We start from the raw sequence: 22792 nt of genomic DNA, 5'->3' as shown, positions 1-22792 counted from the left end.
TGAACACTACAGGTGTCAATAAATGTTGACCGAACCAAACTAGACCTATGTAGACTTATGTACCTTCTCAGTAACACGTTTTACCAAAATTTTATTATGAAAAGTTTTAAATATACAGAAAAGTTCTAAGAATGTACAGTAAACATCCATATGCCCACTATTTGGATTTGACCATTAATGTCTTACAATAATTGTGTTATCACATAACTGTCCATTAACCTGTCCCTTTATCAATCCATCTTATTTTTTTCAACTTTTATTATATTGAAACATCTTATTTTTTATACATTTCAAAGTAAGTTGCAGATATCTATACACTGAGCCTCTTTAGCCACTTTAGCATACATATCATTAACATGTTAAAAACTCTCAGCTGGGAGCGGTGGCTCATGCCTATAATCCCAGCACTTTGGGAGGCTGAGGCGGGTGGATCACAAGGTCAGGAGATCAAGGCCATAGTGGCCAACATGGTGAAACCCCATCTCTACTAAAAATACAAAAATTAGCTGGGCATGGTGGTGTGTGCCTATAGTCCCAGCTAATCAGGAGGCGGAGGCAGAGATTGCAGTGAGCTAAGATTGCACGACTGCACTCCAGCCTGGGCAATATAGCAAGACTCTGTCTCAAAAACAAAACAAAACAAAACAGCTCTCAATAAACTAGGTTCCGAAGGAACATACCTCAAAATAATAAGAGCCATATATGACAAACCATAACCAAAATCATACTGAATGGGCAAAAGCTGGAAACATTCCCCTAGAAAACTGACACAAAACAAGGATGCCCTCTCTCACCACTCCTATTCAACAGAGTATTGGAAGTTACAGCCAGAGCAATCAGACAAGAGAAGGAAATCAAGGGCATCCAAATAGGATGAGAGGAAGTCAAACTATCCCTGTTTATAGACAATATGGTCCTATATCTAGAGAACCCCATAGTCTCAGCCCAGAAGCTCCTTCAGCTGATAAACAACTTCAGCAAAGTTTCAGGATACAAAATCAATGTACAAAAATCACCAGCATTCCTATACACCAACAATAGCCAAGCCAAGAGCCAAATCAGGAACACAATCCCATTCACAATTGTTACAAAAAGAATAAAATACCTAAGAATGCAGCTAATCCAAGAGGTGAAAGATCTCTACAATGAGAACTACAAAACACTGCTCCAAGAAATCAGAGATGACACAAATGGAAAAACATTCCATGCTCATGAATAGGAAGAATCAATATTGTTAAAATGGCCATACTACCCAAAGCAATGTATAGATTCAATGCTATTCCTATTCAACTACTATTGAGATTCTTCACAAAACTAGATAAAAACTATTTTAAAATTCAGGCCCTTTTCTTTTGCAGCTGGAAGGCAGGTAGCCCAGGACAAGTTTTCAAGCCCATCATGCCCTCTGCCTGGAAAGAGACTCAGGGCTGTTGTTGGGGGTCATGGTGGGAGTGAGACAGGCCCTTCAGTTTGCATGGAAGCTGGGTGAGGCCAGTGACTTCCAGCTTTCCCCCACTTCCCTGACAAGCTACATTTCTCTGCAGAGGCAGCCATAATCCTCCTAGGTACCCAACTCCAGTGACCTGGGAATCTCACTCCCATCCCCCACAGCAGTCACAGCAAGACCTGCCCAAAGAGAGTCTGAGCTCAGACGTGCATAGCCCCACCCCGACCTGATGGTCCTTCCCTATCCACCCTGGAGCAGAAGACAAACGGCATATAATCTTGGGAGTGCCGGGGCCCCGCCCACCACCGGTCCCTCTCTATATTACTACAGCTGATGCTTTCTGGAAAGCGCACCTCCTGACAGGAGCTCAACCAGCCCAAAAATAAAGCATTAAACCACCAAAGCCAAGAACCCTCACGGAATCCATTGCACAGCCCTGCCACCTCCACTGAAACAGACACTGGTATTTACAACTGAGAGACCCATAGATGCTTCATATCACAGGACTCTGCAGACAACCCCCAGTACCAGCCTGGAGCCGGATAAACTTGCTGGGCGGCTAGACCCAGAAGAGAAACAACAATCACTGTAGTACGGCTTACAGGAAGCCACATCCATAGGAAAAGGGGGAGAGCACTACATCAAAGGAGCACCCTGTGGGACAAAAGAACCTAAACAGCAGCCTTCAGCCCTAAACCTTCCCTCTGATAGAGCCTACCCAAATGAGAAGGAACCAGAAAACAAACCCTGGTAATATGACAAAACAAGGCTCTTCAACACCCCCAAAAAATCACACTAGTTCACCAGCAGTGGATCCAAACGAAGAAGAAATCCCTGATTTACCTGAAAAAGAATTTAGGAGGTTAGTTATTAAACTAAAGAGGGATGAACCAGAGAAAGGTGAAGCCCAATTTTAACGTGAGGAAATCCAAAAAATGATGCAAGAAGTGAAGGGAGAAATGTTCAAGGAAATAGATAGCTTAAAGAAAAAACAACCAAAAACTCAGGAAACTTTGGACACACTTTTAGAAATGTGAAATGCCACCCGGGCATGGTGGCTCACATCTCTAATCCCAGTACTTTGGGAGGGTGAGGCAGGCAGATCATAAGGCCAAGATTTTGAGACCAGTCTAGCCAACATAGCGAAACCCATCTCTAGTAAAAATACAAAAACTAGCTGGACAAATTAGCCAGGGAATCACTCGAACCCAGGAGGCGGAAGTTGCATTGAGCTGTGCCACGGGTGACAGGGCGAGACTCTGTCTCAAAATAAAATAAAATAAAATAAAATGGGTGAATGCTCTGGAAAGTCTCACTAATAGAATTGAACAAGTAGAAGAAAGAAATTCAGAGCTCAAAAACAAGGTCTCTGAACTAACCCAATCCAACAAGGTCAAAGAAAAAAGAATAAGAAAATATGAACAAAGTCATCAAGAAGTCTGGGATTATGTTAAATGACCAAACTTAAAAATAATTGGTGTTCCTGAGGAAGAAGAGAATTCTAAAAGCTTGGAAAACATATTCAGGGGAATAATCAAGGAAAATTTCCCCAGCCTTGCTAGAGACCTAGACATCCAAATACAAGAAGCACAAAGAACACCTGGAAAATTCATTGCAAAAAGATCTTCACCTAGGCACATTGTCATCAGGTTATCCAAAGTTAAGACAAAAGAAAGAAGCTTAAGACCTGTAAGACAGAAGCACCAGGTAACCTATAAAGGAAAACCTATCAGATTAACAGCAGATATCTCAGCAGAAACCCTACAAGCTAGAAGAGATTGGTGCCCAATCTTCAGCCTCCTCAAGCAAAACAATTATCAGCCAATAATTTAGTATCCAGCAAAAGTAAGCATCATATATGAAGCAAAGATAGTCACTTTCAGACAAACAAATGCTGAGAGAATTTGCCATTACCAAGCTACCACTATAAGAACTGCTAGAAGGAGCTCTAAATCTTGAAACAAATTCTGGAAACACATCAGAACAGATACCTCTTTAAAGCATAAATCACACAGGACCTATAAAACAAAACTACATGCTAAAAAGCAAAAACAACAAAAAAACCAAAGTACAAGGCAACAGAAAGCACAATGAATGCAACGGCACCTCGCATTTCGATACTAACACTGAATGTAAATGGCCTAGCTCCTCTTAAAAGATACAGAACCGCAGAATGGATAAGAACTCACCAACCAACTCTCTGCTGCCTTCAGAAGACTCACCTAACACATAAGGACTCACACAAACTTAAAAGGGCAGAAAAAGGCATTTCATGCAAATGGACACCAAAAGCAAGCAGGGGCAGCTATTCTTATATCAGACAAAACAAATTTTAAAGTAACAGCAGTTAAAAGAGACCAAGAAGGACATTATATAATGGTAAAAACCTTGTCCAACAGGAAATATTACAATCCTAAAAACAGAGGCACCTGCGGTGGCATGTGCCTGTAGTCCTAGCTACTCCAGGAGGCTGGGGCAGGAGAATCGCTTGAACTCAGGAGGCAGAAGTTGTAGTGAGCCAAGATCACACCACTGCACTCCAGCCTGGGTGACAGCAAAACTCTGTCTCAAAAAATATATATAGATGCACGTGTGTATACACACACACACACACACACACACCCCTAACACTGCACCTCCCAAATTTATAAAACAATTACTAATAGACCTAAGAAACAATTACTTACTAATAGACCTAAGAATAGACCTAAGACCTACACTACTCCACTGACAGCACTAGACAGGTCATCAAGACAGAAACTCAACAAAGAAACAATGGATTTAAACTATACTTTAGAACAAACAGACTTAACAGATATAAACAGAACATTTCATCCAACAACCACAGAACACACAGCACATGGAACCTTCTCCAAGGTTCTCCAACCTTCTCCATAGACCATGTAATAGCCCATAAAACGAGCCTCAATAAATTTTTTAAAAATGAAATGATATCAAGCACTCTCTCAGACCACAGTGGAATAAAACTGGAAATCAACTCCAAAAGGAACCTTCAGAATCATGTAAATACATGGAAATTAAATAACATGCTCCTGAATGAGCACTGAGTCAAAAATGAAATCAAGATGGAAATTAAAAAATTCTTTGAACTGAATGACAATAATGACACAACCTATCAAAACCTGTGGGATACAGCAAAGGTGGTGCTAAGATGAAAGTTCGTAGCCCTAAGCACCTACATCAAAAAGACTGAAAGGGCACAAACTGACATTCTAAGGTCATACCTCAAGGAACTACAGAAACAAGACGAAACCAAACCCATACCCAGCAGAAATAAGAAAACTGCCAAGGTCTGAGCAGAACTAAATGAAATTGAAACAAACAAAAAATACAAAAGATAAATGAGACAAAAAGCTGGTTCTTTGAAAAGATAAATAAAATTGATAGACCATTAGCAAGATTAACCAAGAGAAGAAGAGAGAAAAGCCAAATAACCTCACTAAGAAACAAAACAGGAGATATTACAACTGATATCACTGAAATACAAAAGATCATTCAAGGCTACTATGAACACCTTTATGCACATAAACTAGAAAACCTAGAAGAGATGGATAAATTCCTGGAAAAGTACAGCCCTTCTAGCTTAAATTAGATACCCTGAACAGACCAATAACAAGTAGTAAGATTGAAATGGTAATTTTCAAAATTACCAACAACAAAAAAAGTCCAGGCCAGATGGATTCACAGCAGATTTCTATCAGACATGCAAAGAAGAATTCATACCAATCCTTTTGATACTATTCCACAAGATAGAGAAAGAAGGAACCCTCCGTAATTCATTTTATGAAGCCAGCATCACCCTAATACCAAAACCAGGAAAGGACATAACCAAAAAAGAAAACTACAGACTGATATCCTTGATGAACACTGATGCTAAACTCCTTAACAAAGTACAAGCTAACTGAATCCAACAACATAGCAAAAAGATCCACCATGATCAAGTGGGTTTCATACCAGGGATGTAGGGATGGTTTAACATATGCAAGTCAATAAATGTGATACACCACATAAACAAAAGTAAAAATCAGCCAGGCACGGCGGCTCACGTCTGTAATCCCAGGACTTTGGGAGGCTGAGGTGGGCAGATCACAAGGTCAGGAGTTCGAGACCAGCCTGACCAACATGGTGAAACCCCGTCTCTACTAAAAACACAAAAATTAGCCAGGCCTGGTGGCGCATGCCTGTAATCCCAGCTACTCGGGAGGCTGAGACAGGAGAATCACTTAACCCAGGAGGTGGAGGCTGCAGGAGCTGAGATTGTGCCATTGCACTCCAGCCTGGGCAACAGAGTGAAACTCTCAAAAAAAAAAGAAAAAAGTAAAAATCACATGATCATCTCAATAGATGCAGAAAAAGCATTCGACAAAATCCAGCATCCCTTTATGATTAAAACTCTCAGCAAAATCAGCATACAAAGGACATAACTTAATGTAATAAACTCCATCTACGACAAACCCACAGCAAACATGATACTGAATGGGGAAAAGTTGAAAGCATTCCCTCTGAGAACTGGAACAAGACAAGAATGTCTACTCTCACCACTCCTCTTCAACATAGTACTGGAAGTCCTAGCCAGAGCAATAAGACAAGAGAGAAATAAAGGGCATCCAAATTGGTAAAGAGAAAGTCAAACTGTCACTATTTGCTGATGATACAATTGTTTACCTTGAAAACCCTAAGGACTCCTCCAGAAAGCTCCTAGAACTGATAAAAGAATTCAGCAAAGTTTCTGGATACAAAATTAATATACACAAATCAGTAGCTCTTCTATACACCAACAACAACCAAGTGGAGAATCAGATCAAGAACTCAAACCCTTTTATAATAGCTGCAAAAAATAAAATAAAATACTTAGGAATATACCTAACCAAGGAGTTGAAAGACCTCTACAAGGAAAACTACAAAACACTGCTGAAAGAAATCACAGATGACACAAACAAATGGAAACACATCCCATGCTCATGAATGGGTAGAATCAATATTGTAAAAATGACCATACTGCCAAAAGCAATCTACATATTCATTGTAGTCCCCATCAAAATACCACCATCATTCTTCACAGAATTAGAAAAAACAATTCTAAAATTCACATGGAACCAAAAAAGAGCCAAATAGCCAAAGCAAGACTAAGCAAAAAGAACAAATCTAGAGGAATCACACTATCTGATTTCAAACTATAAGGCCATAGACACCAAAACAGCATGGTACTGATATAAAAATAGGCACACAGATCAATGGAACAGAATAGAGAACCCAGAAATAAATGCAAATACTTACAGCTTCGACAAAGCAAACAAAAACATAAAGTAGGGAAAGGACACCCTTTTCAACAAATGGTGCTGGGATAATTGGCTAGCCACATGTAGGAGAATGAAACTGGATCCTCATCTCTCACTTTATACAAAAATCAACTCAAGATGGATTAAGTACTTAAACCTAAGACGTGAAACTATAAAAATTTTAGAAGATAACATTGGAAAAACCCTTGTAGACATTGGCTTAGGCAAAGATTTCATTACCAAGAACCCAAAAGCGAATGCAATAAAAACAAAGATAAATATCTGGGACCTAATTAAACTAAAGAGCTTTTTCACAGCAAAAGAAACAGTCAGCAGAGTAAACAGACAGCCCACAGAGTGGGAGAAAATCTTCACAACCTATACATCTAACAAAAGACTAATATCCAGAATCTACAAAGAACTCAAATCAGCAAGAAAAAAAACAAACAACCCCATAAAAAAGTAGGCTAAGGACATGAATGGACAAGTCTCAAAAGAACATATACAAATGGCCAACAAACATGAAAAAATGCTCAACATCACTAATGATCAGGAAAATGCAAATCAAAACCACAATGTGCTACCACCTTACTCCTGCAAGAATGGCTATAATAAAAAAATCAAACAGTAGATGCTGGCATGGATGTGGTGAACAGGGAACACTTCTATACTGCTGGTGGGAATGTAAACTCGTACAGCCACTATGGAAAACAGTGTGGAGAGTCCTTAAAGAACTAAAAGTAGAACTACCATTTGATCCAGCAATCCCCACTGTTGGGTGTCTACACAGAGGAAAAGAAGTGATTACTCAGAAAAGATACTTGTACATGCATTTTTATAGTGGAGCAATTCACAATTGCAAAATCATGGAACCAACCCAAATTCCCATCAATCAACGAGTGGCTAAAGAAACTGTGGTGTGTATATACCTACATATATATGTATATATACACGTGTATATACGTTTATATACATGTATATGTGTCTATACACACACACATATACATGCATACACAGTGGAATACTATGCAGCCATAAAAAGGAGTGAATTAATAGCATTTGTAGTGACCTGGATGAGATTAGAGACCATTATTCTATGTGAAGTAACTCAGGAATGGAAACCAAACATCGTATGTTCTCACTAATATGTGGGAGCTAAGCTATGAGGACACAAAGGTATAAGAATGATACAGAGGACTTTGGGGACTTGCGGGGAAGAGTGGGAAGGGGGTGAGGGATAAAAGAGTACTAATATGGCACAGTGTATACCCATATTTGATGGGTGCACCAAAATTTCCCAAATCATCACTAAAGAACTTAACTCATGTAACCAAATACCACCTGTACCCAATAACTTATGGAAAAATTAATTAATTAAAATAAAAAATAAAATAGCAATATCTGGTGTTGCCAAGGTTGCAAGGAAATGGGCATTGGAATACACTGCTGAGCGTGCACACATCAGCACAACCTCTCCACAGGGTAGCTTGACACTATGCATTGAAAGAGTTAAATGTGAACTGTAATTCACCCTCTGGAAATTCATCATAAAAAGATAATTAAGGATGAGTTCAAAAATTTAATCATAAGGATGCTCACTGCAGCACAATATTTTATTACAAATAAAAGGTGGAAATAATCTAAATCACCAAACAGAGGAGTGTTAAATAAACTATGTGCACCAAAAAAAAAAAAAAAAAAAAAATCATATGGAACCAAAAAAGAGTCCAAGAGGCCAAGGAAATCCTAGCAAAAAAAAAGCTGGAGGCATCAATGCTACCCAATTTCAAACTATACTACAGAACTACAGTAACCAAAACAGCATGGTACCTATACAAAAACAGACACATGGACCAATGGAACAGAATAGAGAATGCAGAAATAAGACTGCACACCTACAACTATCTGATCTTCAAAAAACCTGGCAAAAACAAGCAATGGAGAAATGAATCCCTATTCAATAAATGGTGCTGGGATAATTAACTAGCTGGATGTAGAAAATTGAAACTGGACCCCTTCATTAGATCATATACAAAAATTAACTCAAGAAGGATTAAAGACTTAAATGTAAAACCCAAAACTATAAAAACCCTAGAAGAAAACCTAGGTAATACCATTCAGGACACAGGCACAGGCACAGATTTCATGATGAAGATGCCAAAAATAATTGCAACAAAAGCAAAATTGACTAATGGGATCCAATTAAACTAAAGAGCTTCTGCACAGCAAAAGAAGCTATCAACAGAGTAAACAGATAACCTGCAGAAGGGGAGAAAATGTTTGTAAACTATGCATCTGACAAATGTCCAGCATCTATAAGGAACTTAAACAAATATACAAGAAGAAAAAAAATCTATTAAAAGTAGGCAGCAGACACAAGCATATACTTTTCAAGAGAATCATACATACACCCAACAATCATGAAAAAATGCTCAACATCTTTGATCATCAGAGAAATGCAAATCAAAACCACAATGAGATACCACCTCACACCAGTCAGGGTGACTATTAAAAAGTAAACAAACAAACAAACAAACAAACAAAAAACAGATGTTGGCAGTTTGTGGAGAAAAAGGAATGTTTATACATTGTTGGTGGGTGTGTAAATTAGTTCAACCATTGTGGAAGACAGTGTGGTGATTCCTCAGAGTCCTAAAGACAGAAATGCCATTTGACCCAGCAATCCCATTACTGAGTATATACTCTAAGACATATAGATCATTCTGTTATAAAGACATGCATGCGTATGTTCATTGCAGCACTATTCACAATAGCAAAGACATGGAGTCAACCTAAATGCCCATCAATAATAGACTGGATAAAGAAAATGTGGTACACATATAACATGGAATACTATGCAGCCATGAAAAAGAACAAGATCATGTGCCATGCAGGGACATGGATGGAGCTGGAGGCCATTACCCTTAGCAAACTAATACAGGAACAGAAAACCAAATTTTGCATGTTCTCACTTACAAGTGGGAGCTAAATGATGAGAACACATGGACACATAGAGGGAAAACAACAGACCATGAGGCCTATTGGAGGGTATTAGAGGGTGGGAGAAAGGAGAGGATCAGTAAAAATAACTAATGGGTACTAGGCTTAATACCTGGATGATGAAATAATATGTACAAAAACCTCAAATCCCCATAACACAAGTATACCTATGTAACAAACCTACATGTGTATTCCTGAACCGAAAAGTTAAAAATATATTTGTTTATACTTCTTCCCCTCCCCCATAAAATGCACGTAAGTGAAATGCATGCATCTTAAGTGTTCCATTATGTGTCTGAATATAATACATAATATATATTTTATTATACCCATATTATAATAGATTGTCTTTTTCTCTTCCTCTCTCTCTCTCTCTCACTCTCTCCATCAATCCCTGCACAACTTTTTTCCCGAACAATTTTCTTAAATTTTACATTCTCCTCAGACCTGAAGTTAGTTTATGGTTAAAGTAAGCAGTGAACTATTTTTAAATCACTACTTATTTTAACCATGACTATAAACTTTAATTCCAAGAAAACCGTTTGGGTAAAAGTCCTCTGGGGAATATATATATAATAGTAATTCAAGTATAAAGTTCTCTGACACTTTGAATTAGTTTACTAAACCTTTGATGCTACAATGGCTACATCTTTAATAGAATACATTACTGCCTGTTTACTTCTCAAGAAAAAGTATGTCCCTCAAATTTCCTAGTTCAGTGCAGTGGCTCACACCTGTAATCCTAGCACTTAGGGAGGCCAAGGTGGATGGATCACTTAAGGCCTGGTGTTTGAACCAGCTTGGGCAACATAGTTGGAGCCCATCTCTAAAAAAATTTTTTTTTAATTAGCCAGACATGGTACACGTGCCTGTAGTCCCAGCTACTCAGAAGGCTGAGGCAGGAGCATTGCCTGAGTCCAGGAGTTAGAGGCTGCAGTGAGCCATAATCACACCTCTGCCCTCCAGCCTGGATGACAGAGTGAGACCCTGTCTCAAAACAAACAAACAAAAAAACTTAATTTCCTTGTTCATATTCTCTTTTGTGGAAAAACATAAAGAGAGGATTTTGTTGCCATAATTATGAGAATTTTATTAACTTGAAATAACAACATTTCGCTGGGCACAGTGGCTCACACCTATAATCATAACACTTTGGGAGGCTGAGGTGGGTGGATCACCTGAGGTCAGGAGTTCAAGACCAGCCTGGCCAACGTGGTGAAACCCTGTCTCTACTAAAAATACAAATAATTAGCTGGACACAGTGACACACACCTGTAATCCCAGCTACTCGAAAGGCTGAGGCAGGAGAATCTCTTGAATCCGGGAGGCCGAGGGCAGTGAGCCAAGATCACGCCACTGTACTCCAGCCAGGACAACAGAGCAAGACTCCATCTCAAAACAAAAGAAATAATGACATTTGAAGAACGATTAAATTAGCCTTTGTGAAAACAAAAAAATGTTCTGACAGTGCTTGGCTAATTCCTCCTTTAAGTTTATGAACACGTTCAGAGATCTTAAAAATATCACGTGCCCTGAATTTAGTAGACTATTCTCTGATGGATGGGGTCCATTTTAAGATTTTTGCACACTTTATCCAGAGTTTTTTGTTTTGTTTTGAGACAGGGTCTGGCTCTGTTACCCAGGCTGGAGTGCAGTGGTGCAATCTCAGTGCACTGCAACTTCTACCTCATGGCTTTAAGTGATCCTCCCACCTGAGCCTCCCAGGTAGCTAGGACTACAGGCTCGTGCCACTGCGCCTGTAATTTTTGTATTTTTTGTAGAGATAGGGTTTCACTTTCTTGCTCAGGCTAGTCTCAAACTCTTGAGCTCAAGCAATCCACCTGCATTGGCCTCCCAAAGTGCTGGGGTTACAGGTGTGAGCCACAGTCCCCCTCCCCATCTTGAGCTTTGAAAAACACATTTAAATGGACCTTAACTTAGATACACAGCAATCCCCCTATAGTCAGCCACAACGAAGAAAAAATTAGGAAGTTCATAATTTTTTAAATATATACTTCAAAGATGGACACAATACTGATTTAATCAGAAGCCGTCAGAGGTCACTAATAAATGAAGCAATTTGCATATGTGAATTTCACAAGTTTCATATTTTATACCAAGAACAAAAGGTTCTCAGAATTTCACATTTAAAACACCAGTGTTCAAAGTGTTCATATTATAAGCCAAGTATCTAAAACCTTTGAAAACACAGCATTCTATGAAAACAATATGTGTACATGTATGTGTGTGGGTGTGTGTATATGCATATATATAAATTTACTAAATACTTTTCTTGCATTCTGTAAAACTTAGCCAGAATTTAATTTTTATTTTCTTTATTTACATGTCAAGTGGGTATTATTGATCATAATTGTGATCTATTATATTGGAGCAGGAAAGGATATGAGTTAAATCATAGAAATAAAATATGAATTTTGGAGGAAGACAAAATAAAACTGGGGAAGAGAGATACTACAGGGAAATTATATTCTATAACTACAGAAGTGGGGTGGGCAAAATAACAAGGATTTGACCAGGTGGGATTAGAATTTCACTGAAGTTCTCACACTGCATATATTATTCAGGGTTGCATTCACAATGGAGTCCCCTTCCCATGCAGTAAGGAAACCACATACAACCAGAGGAAACAATGATTAGAAAACTCCTAGGAAGAATGACATCAGCAAAATGTGATTAAGAAGCTTCAGACCCTCATTCTCCTTAATAAACATTAGAGAAACAACTATACAGTGGCTAAATAACTTTATAGGAACCCTGGAAAACAGTCAAAGGTCTACAGAAACCAAGTAAACAAACAATCAAGAACAAGCTACATTCCGAACAGTAGGACACATCATGGCATTTTTGCTCACCCTTGTTCCACCCCTTCCCAGCCATTGTCTTGGTTTGGAGGAGATGGCAGTTCCCAATTCCACCTGTATTAGTCCATTCTCATGCTGCTATGAATAAATATCCAAGACTGGGTAATTTATAAAGGAAAGAGGTTTAGTTGACTTTCAGTTCTGCATAGCTGGGGAGACCTCAGGAACCTTATAATCATGGCAAAAGGCAAAGGAGAAGCAGACACCTTCTATACAGGGCAGCAGGACAGAGTGAATGTCAGCAGGGGAAATGCCAGATGCTTATAAAACCATCAAATCTTGTGAGAACTCATCACTATCATGAGAATGGCATGGAAAAAACTGCCCCCATGATTCAATTACCTCCACTTGGTCCCACCCTTGACACACGAGGATTATTATAATTCAACGTGAGATTTGAGTGGGGACACAGAGCCAAATCATATCACCATCCCTTGAATCAAAAGGAACAAAGCTGGCCTTATTTGCAAAATTCTAACTTGTCTACAGGCTGCCTGAAGAACTGATCCCTGATTCACCTAACTCAGATCTCTGCTAGGAGACAAGCATGGCCTTAATCTCAGATGAGGAGAAGCAGTAGTCATGGCTCAGGAAAGCTGCAGAGAGACTGAACCTACAGATGCCTGGGGCACAAGATTATAGGTGGAGACATATGACAGACCATCAAGACCCCACAAAGATCTCTTGGGAAATTTAAGACAATTAAAAGCAGCCATCTATACAGAGATTCAAAAAACTACAAACAGGTCCAGGCAAGATGCATGCTCAGTAAAGACCTGAGAAGACCTTTAGTTTTCTCTTTGATGTGATCTCAAAATTCAGAAGTAAGGCCAAGATAATTAGGAAAGGACTTCCACGGCAAAGAGCCAGTCTACAGAGAATGGGAGAAGTAGCTGTTTTTGGTTTTGTTTTTGTTCTCAAATCCCCAACATAATTATTGTGAATTTAAAATCCCAAAATCACAATGCATAAAAAGAAACAGGGAAACACGGACCATTCAATAATAATAATAATAAATTGGCAGAAACTATCCCTGAAAAAATAGAAGTATCAGACTTACTAGAAAAAGATTTTCAAACAATTGTTTTAAACACATCCAAACAGTAAAGAACAACATATACAGAGACCTAAAGGAAATCAGGTGAACTATATGAACAAAGGGGAATTTCAACAGAGATAGACATTATTACAAGAACCAACCAGAAATTCTGGAAATAAAAAATATAATGGGCACATTGGGGATAGTCAAACTTAAAAATTCACTAGAGGGATTCAACAGCAGGCTTGGACAGAAGAAAGACTAAACAAGCTTAAAGATAACTTATTTGAAATGATCTAATATGAGGTACAAAAAGAACAAAAGAATAAAAAAGTGAATAGAGCTTAAAAGACACTATCGAGCAAGACAATATATCCATTATGAAGATCCCAGAAGGGGAACACAATAAGAAAAATGTAGGGAACTTATTTGAAATATAATGGCCAAAAACTTACCCAATCTGAGGACAGAGACATATAAACTCAAGAAGCTCAACAAACTCTAAGTATAATAAACCCAAAGAGACACACAACAAGACACATTACAATCAAACTGCTGAAAGTCAAAGACAAAGAGATAATCTTGAGAGTTAGAAGAGAAAAATGACTCATCACATACAAGGGAGCCTAATAAGATTATCAGCTAATTTCTTAGTATGAATCTTGCAGGCTAAAAAGGATGGGAAAGTATATTCAAAAACATCAACCGGGCTGGGCATGGTGGCTCACGCTTGTAATTCCAGCACTTTGGGAGGCCGAGGCAGGCATACCACTTGAGATAAGGAGTTCAAGCCTGGCCAACATGGTGAAACTCCATGTCTACTAAAAATACAAAATATTAGCTGGGCATGGTGGCACACACCTGTAATCCCAGCTACTTGGGAGGCTGAGACAGGAGAATCGCTGGAACCTGGGAGGTGGAGGTTGCAGTGAGCCAAGATCGCACCACTGTACTCCAACCTGGGAGACAGAGCAAGACCCCATCTCAAAAAATAATAATAATAATAATACTGTATCTAGCAAAACTGTCCTTCAAATGTGAAGAAATTATGACATTCCTAATAAAAGATGTATCGTCAACACCACTAGATGTTCCCTACAAGAAATGCTAAAGAGAGTCCTTCAAATTGAAACAAAAAGATACTAGACAGCTATACAAAGTCACATAAAATTATAATGTTCTCCATTAAAGGTAAACATATGGGCAACTATAGAATCCTGTATTATTGTAATTCTGGTGCATAAATCCACTTTTAATTCTTGTATATAATCTATAAAATTACACAAAAAACTATAAATCTAAGTTAATGGGTACACAATATATAAATGTAAGTTTTAACAATAACAAAAGGAGGAACTGTAAAGGAGAATTTTTGTATGCTAATGAAGATTAGTTGTTATCAGTGTAACATAAATTGCATAAATTTGAAATCTGTTATGTAATCACAATGTTAGCCACCAAGAAAAATATCTATATAGTGCACACAAAAGGAAATGAAAAGGGAATCAAAGTATGTCACTATAAAAAAATAATCAATGGATTACAAAGGGAGGGCTGTAAGAAAAGAAATGAGGGACCAAAAAGCCACAAGACATACAGAAAACAGATGACAAATCAGCAATAGTACATCCTTCCATATCAATAATTACTTTAAATATGAATAATCCAACTCACTAGTCAAAAGACATATTGACTGAATGAATTTTTTAAAAAAATCTAACACTCTGCTGCACACAAGAGACTCATTTTAGATCCAACACATAAGCTGAAATGGAAAGGATGGAAAAAATATTTCATGTAAATAGTAACCACAAGAGAGCAGGGGTACCTATAATGGTATCAGATAAAATAGACTTTCAATGAAAAATCATCACAAGAGACTAGGAAGGATAATATATAATGATTAAAGAGTCAATTCACCAAGATATGATGATTATAAATATGTATGCACCAAACATCAGAACTCTTAAATATACAAAGCAAACATTAACAATTGAAGAAATAGCAGTGCAGTAATATTAGGAGACTTCAATAATCTGCTTTCAATAATCAATAGGACAACCAGACAGAAGATCAATAAGGACAACAGAAGACCTGAATAACACTACAGACCAATTAGATGGAAAAGACACATACAGAACTCTCCACTCAATTCCTATCAAAATCTCAATATATCTTTGCAGAAACAGAAAAAAAAAAAAAACCACTCATCCTTAAATTAATACAGAAAATCAAGGGACCTTGAAAAGCCAAATCAATCTTGAAAACAAACAATAAAGTTGAAGAACTCACACTTTCTGACTTCAAAATTTACTACAAAGCTACAGGAATCAAAATATAGTACTAGCATAAAGACAGACATATAGAACCATGGAACAGAATTGAGAACCTAAATAAAACCTTTGTATATGTGGATAAATGATTTCTGACAAGGGTGCCAAGACCATTTAATGGGGGAAAAGACATTCTTTTCATCAAATGTTGCTGGAAAAACAGGATGTCCATATGCAAAAGTATGAAGTTAGACTCTTACCTTACACCGTATACAAAAATCAACTCAAAATGTATCAAAGATCTACACACAGGCCTAAAACTATAATTCTCTTGGTAGAAAACATAGGAGAAAACGTTGTAACATTGAATTTGGCAATGATTTCACAGGTAAGGCACCAAAAGTACAGGCAATAAAAACAACAACAAAAAAACAGATGAATTAGACTTCATTAAAATTATTGTTTGTCCATCAAAGGATACTATCAACAGAGTAAAAAGGCAACCCACACAACAGGAGAAAATACAGTTGGCCCTCTGTATCCATGGGCTTCTCATCTGTGGATTCCACCAACAACAGATTGAAAACATTTGGGAAAAAACTGTCTGTACTGAACACGTACAGACTTTTTCTTGTAAATTATTCTGTAAATAATACAGTATAATAGTGATTTACATCATAATTACATTGTATTAGGTATTATAAGTAATGCAGAGATTAAAGTATATGTGAGGATGTGTATAGATTATATGCAACTACTACGCATTTAATAACAGGGACATAAGCATCTGCAGATTTTAGTATCTGTAGGGGGTCCTGGAACCAACCCCCACAAATACTGAGGGACAACTATATTTGCAAATCACATATATAATAAGTGACAAATAACCAGAATATAGAAAGAACTATAACCCAGTAAAAAAATTTAATGTACAAAGAACTTCCAAGATAAACAAATGGACAAAAAGTACATGAAATGATGTTCAACATCACTAATTGTTAGGAAAATGCAGATCAAACCACAATGAGAAACTACTTTACATACATTGGGAAGGCCATTATTTGATTTTAGTCAAAAGGCTGAGAAGCAGTAAGATGGCCATTATCAAAAAACAGAAAGCAAAAAATGTTGATAAGGATGTGGAGAAACTAGAACATTTGTACATTGCCAGTGGGAATATAAAATGGTACTGCCGTGGAAAACAGTATGGTAGTTCCTAAAAAAAATAAACATAAAACCATTATATGATCCAGCAATTTTACTTCTGGTATACACCCAAAGAATTGAAAGCAGGGACAAGAACAGATATTTTTACACCCACGTTCATAGCAACATTAGTCGCAATACCCAAAAGGTGAAAACAACCAAAATGGTCACTGACAGATGAATGAACAAACAAAAGGTGGTATATACATATAATGAAATATTATTCAGCCCTAAAAAGAGAATGAAATTCTGATACCCGCTACGGCATGGATGAACTTTGCAGACATTACGCTAAGCGAAATAAGTAAAGACCTGAAATAAGTAAAGGCTCAAAAGGACAAATATTGTATTACTCCACTTATATGAAGCACCTGGAATAGTCAAATTCTTAGAGACATAATGTAGAATACCAGGCACAGTGGCTCATGCCTATAATCCCAGCACTTTCAGAGGCCAACGTGGGTGGATCACCTGAGGTCAGGAGTTCGAGACCAGCCTGACCAACATGGAGAAACCCCATCTCTAATAAAAATACAAATTTAGCAGGGCATGGTGGCACATGCCTGTAATCCCAACTACTCAGGAGGTTGAGGCAGGATAATCATTTGAACCCAGAAGGCGGAGGTTGCGGTGAGCTGAGATTGTGCCACTGTACTCCAGCTTGGGCAACAAGAGTGAAATTCCATCTCAAAAAAGTAGAACAGTGGTTATCAGAGGCTTAAGGAAGTACAAAATGGGAAACTGTTATTTAATGAGTACAGAATTTCAGCTTGGAATGATTACAAAGTTCTGGAGATGGAGAGTGGTGATGGTTACACGATGACGTGAATGTGCCTAATCCCACTAAAGTATACACTTAAAAAATAAAGTAGTAAATTTTATGTTGCATATATTTTACCACAATACAAAACAAAGGAAAGGGAAAAGAAAGAAATGAAACCACTAGTGGTCTAGTTACCTCTTGGGAACATTCTGGAAAAAATTTGTGCTAACGACAGAAACGGAAGGAAAAAGTTTTAATTCTCCTTTAAACTTTAATAGGTAAATTTAGAGGTTATCTTGGGGCTACACGTTTGAGTGAGTTTCTAGGTATGGGGCATACCTCTTGTTTCCTCCCACTGACTTTGCTCTTAGTCAAGGGTAATAAATCATATAGTTACATACCTATGTTGTCTTGTTTGTACTACTCATTGGCATATTGTCTGAAAGAAATCTTATTTTTTTTTTTTTTTTTTTGAGGTGGAGTATCATTCTGTCACCCAGGCTGGAGTGCAGAGGTGTGATCTCAGCTTACTGCAACCTCTGTCTCCTGGGTTCAAGTGATTCTCCTGCCGCAGCCTCCAGAGTAGTAAATTGTGCTACTTTATCATTTTTAGAAGTTACACACTTATACTTCAAGATGCTCTATTAATGTAATTGTCAACATGTAAATATCATGTATGTGTATGTGCGTATATATACATATATACGTATATATGTGTGTGTGTGTATGTATAAAAAAACAAAAATTAAAAACTGAAAAGCAAGCTGGGTGTGGTAGTGTATCTTTATAGTCCCAACTCCTCTGGAGGCTGAGGTCGGGGAACTGCTTGAGCCCAGGAGTTTTAGGCCAGCACTGAGAACCTAGCAAGACCCAATCTCTAAATTTTTAACTGAAAAACAAACTAAACATGTCTTGGAGTTTTGAAAAGGATAGACATTCTAGTCACATAGATGTTTCTTATAACTCCTCTTTACAAGGTGAAATACTTATATTAAAGCATAATTCACTAAAGGCATTCCTGTGGAAAGGTGAAATGACAAGTTCTAAGTACATTCCTTTCTGATGGCTTACTTAACACAGAAGTTAGAAAGTTAGTTAGCTTATCTATCAACTTGTCTCTCTTACGTACCAGAAGCCTCAAGCCAACCTTTGGCAAGTGCTAGACTGTAGTCAGTTGGAGACTGCATTTTCTACAAAAATGTCAAGTACCAAACTGCAATGTTGACGAAAAAGAAGCCTATATACGATACCAAATATGCAAGAAGCAGAGTTCAATTTCACAATGTTCAGTAGTGAAACTTGAATAGCTGGTCAGCTTACTCAGAAAAGCATCTCCTGCCACATAGGGTGGACCACTAGCTAGCATGCTTACAAGCAAAAGCCTTAAATGATAGGAATAGAGAATCAGAGGAGTTAATCATAAAGCAGCCTGTGGAACTAGTATTGTTAGTACATTAAAAAACTATAGTGGAAAAAAAAAAAAAACACTTCACAGAGAAATAAGAACAAAATTATAATCCCAACTCTGCCACGAACTAACTTTGGATGAAACACTTAACCCATATGAGCCTCAACTTGTTCATCTATAAAATAGAAGAATTTCAGATTAGGGAGTTTTAAGATTTCTTCCATCTCTAAAATATTACACTTCTGGGATTTAATCATTATTAAACCAAATCAGAAACTTCAAGAGAGACCATTAGTAACAGAGAGGAAACCGAACATAATAAACTGTGAGATGATCACTTCCTGTATTAAAATTTAAAAATTTGTATTAAGTGAGCAACATGTCAAAATCCAGTTTATAGCAAAGCAAAGCTTAACCTGTCTGCTGAATTTACTTACAAAAGTCTGTGCACATTTAAAGGAAAGTGACCTGATATCACCCAACATTAGGTAACAGCAAAAGGGTGTGGCTCAGAAAATGCACTTAACCATATGTAGAAAGCAATGAGGGACTGGGGAAAACCCTTTTGTTGCTGTAAAATTACTACAAGAATTAACATGTAGTTTCATTCAGTCAAGGCTGAGCACAATTTCAACACATTAACAAGAAAATGAAGATCAGTCTTCCTTGGAACCACAACTTTCTATTATTGAACAAAATCACCTCCTCCCAAACTAGGAAACAAACAAAGCAAAGCTACCAATTCTACAGTGTTTATCCAGAAGCTTAAAATTTCATAAGCTTTTGGTCCAATAATTCTATTTCTACAGTTCTATACCAAGGAAATAATCCTACAAACAGGAAAAAAAAAAACTTCATGCCTAAGAAAATCTATCATAGGGTTATTTATGAAAAAGAAGAAATTGGAAACAATATAAATTTAACCAAAAAAGGAGTGGTTAAATAAAGCTATAGTATTTAATGGAATAATAAAATTCAGCTATTAAAAACAGACTATGTAGGAACATTGAAGTTTTGAAGTGTTGTGAGGCCAAAAAAAGAAAAAAGATACAGAATTACATATACAATATAATTCGAGCTGTGTTTAAAATAAATAAAACGTGGAGAAAAAGAGACTAGAAGTAAATTCATGTTAACTTTAGTTTTGTATAACTGGTAGGACTATGGGTAAAGTTTCATACTTTTCTGTTTTCCAAATTTTATTTAATGATTATGTTTTACTTCAAATAATGTTTAAAAAATTGAATGTAAAATAAATTCTTTTATAAATCTTCAAAATATCCCTCTAAGGTACACAGAGTATAAGTCAAGGTTATATAGCATTGGAAACCTTGGAAATGCCCTGAAGTCTTTTTAAAATGCAATAGATTTTAAAGGAAATCCTCCAAAGGAATATTTTTTGTTTTTTTAAATCCTGGAGGATCTTGAGAAGTTAATTCTATGATTCTTACTTTTTAAAATGTAATTAAATTCCTAAGGTAAAAGAGGATTAAATCATGGATAGAAGACACTACATAACATCAACAACATGGCTGAACGACATGATACTTCTAGCAACAAGTATATTTAGATATTAGGAAAATAAAATAATTTACCTGGGATCTCTGTCAGTTGATGAACAAGGCCAAAACTTAACTCATTTTCTCAATGACCATTCTCATGGTATAGAAACTAGACTTTGATATGGTAGTTTATAAGCCAAGAGTTGAAGCTTATGTTTTTAAAATGACAGTGCTTAGTTTTCTTTTTAAATTGAAAGCTACCTAAAAGCCTGAAACTTGCCAGCACACACTCAAGCCCCAGGCACTATTAAATTACGCATTCTTCTTGCTACCTGTTTTTCCAGGTTTTTTTTTTTTTTTTCAATTTTGTGTACATTCAAGATCTACAGGCACATACCTACATACATGTGTTGCCCTTATTTTTTAGCCCCATATCTGTTTCCTTTGAGATGTGACTACTTAAAATAGTATAAATGCAGACTTTCTGAAAGGCTTCTCTTAGTAAAAATAACTTTTAAGATATAACTTACAGAATAAATTTATTTTTAAAAATTATTTTCACCTATACTTTAAGTAAAATGTCTCCAATTATGACATGATAGTGTAAGTGCTATTATCCCTACTCTCTTTACCTTTTACTTTTACCATTTCAACTCTAAGTAGGTTATCTTCAAATTTTAAAAAATGTCCCCACTGTATTATTTTTCACATAATATTACTCATCTTTAGTCTTATCTTCACACATCATCCAACTTCAGAAGCCCATAAAATCTTCTGTTTTTCTGTAACTGATAGGGTTGGGCGGAAAGTGCAAAAGAAAGAATAATAAATGGGAAATAGATGAAGTTGTTGTCAATATTTCTTTGAAGCTTCATAAAATTTTATGAAAGTCTTATAAAACCACAGTCTTTTCTATTTTATAAGCCATTACCTCAAGAGCCACTATCAAATACTCAGTAAAACACCCAAAATTAGGAAATATGTTATATAATACCTTTTAGAATACACAGTATTTTAAAATCACACTGTAGAATCCAAATGATGACCCACAGTTTGCAATTTTTCATTGGAGGAATCCTCAGATGCTTCTAAATTTCAATTACTATCCTGTCCTTTCTTTGCCTCTTAATGCTTATTATTGCTTGATTAGTTTTTATGAATATCATATCAAAATTTTGATGATCAAGTCAGGTGAGATACAGTTCTCTTATGTATCTATGTGCAGTACATTTTAAACTATTTTGTTTCACTCTTTTTAAGTACTTAAAAATAATAAAGATACAAATGTTAAGTCAATTACTTCTTACTCTGCTTAAACATTATTTTAATTATTTTTATTTGTTTATTTGCAGGAAATCAGAGATGGTGGTTCTCTAAGAATGATTCACTTTGGTCTGGTGTAAACATTAAGAAAAAAAGAAACCTGCCTTCTTCATACCTAAACTTTTTCATGGCCTGATACAGACTTAAAATCCCCCATGTGGATTTTTAATAAGAGACAGTATGAATTGTATAAATTAGTTAAGAGTTTTGAGTGTTTTCAAAATAAAGTTTTATTATTTCAAAAACATGCAGCATAACAGCAAAGTGATCCTAAGTAAAAGTCCTTAACCTACTTATTTTCAATAATGTAAAATTTTGAAAGTGTCTTAAATTGTACATTAATTAGGTGCTACAAAAGTAGAATATTTAAACTTTGTTCTCCCAGGTACTTTAAAAAAGGGGCAGTAGGGGGCAGGCATAGTGCTCACGTCTGTAGTCCCAGTGCTTTAGGAGGCCAAGGCTGAAGGATCACTTGAGCCCAGGAGTTCAAGAATAGCCTGTGCAACATAGTGAAACGCTGTCTCTAGAAAATATTTTAAAAATTAGCCAGGCATGGTGGTACATGCTTGTGGAGCTGAGGCAGGAGAACTGCTTGAGCCAGGAGTTCAAGAATAGCCTGTGCAACATAGTGAAACGCTGTCTCTAGAAA

General features: G+C 36.8%; 1 protein-coding gene across 3 annotated transcripts in view; it reads left to right on the top strand.

The window, feature by feature from the left end:
* WDPCP (WD repeat containing planar cell polarity effector) overlaps positions 1–22391 on the top strand; it is a 493313-nt gene extending 470922 nt beyond the window's left edge. The window contains exon 18 of one of the 3 annotated variants that reach the window (XM_033239210.1): positions 22173–22391. In XM_033239210.1, the coding sequence (XP_033095101.1) occupies positions 22173–22223 (51 nt within the window). In that variant the 3' untranslated portion in view covers positions 22224–22391. Of the gene's footprint in view, positions 1–18386; positions 18641–22172 lie in introns of those variants that run through there. The other 2 variants (XM_033239211.1, XM_033239209.1) reach the window with 2 other exon arrangements.
* Positions 22392–22792: the final 401 nt, after the last annotated feature.

Source organism: Trachypithecus francoisi, unplaced genomic scaffold (assembly GCF_009764315.1).
Source record: "Trachypithecus francoisi isolate TF-2019V2 unplaced genomic scaffold, Tfra_2.0 Lachesis_group17, whole genome shotgun sequence".
NCBI classification, from domain to species: Eukaryota; Metazoa; Chordata; class Mammalia; order Primates; family Cercopithecidae; genus Trachypithecus; species Trachypithecus francoisi.
Note: the sequence above shows the minus strand (reverse complement) of the source record. Positions and strands in the feature narration are given on the sequence as shown.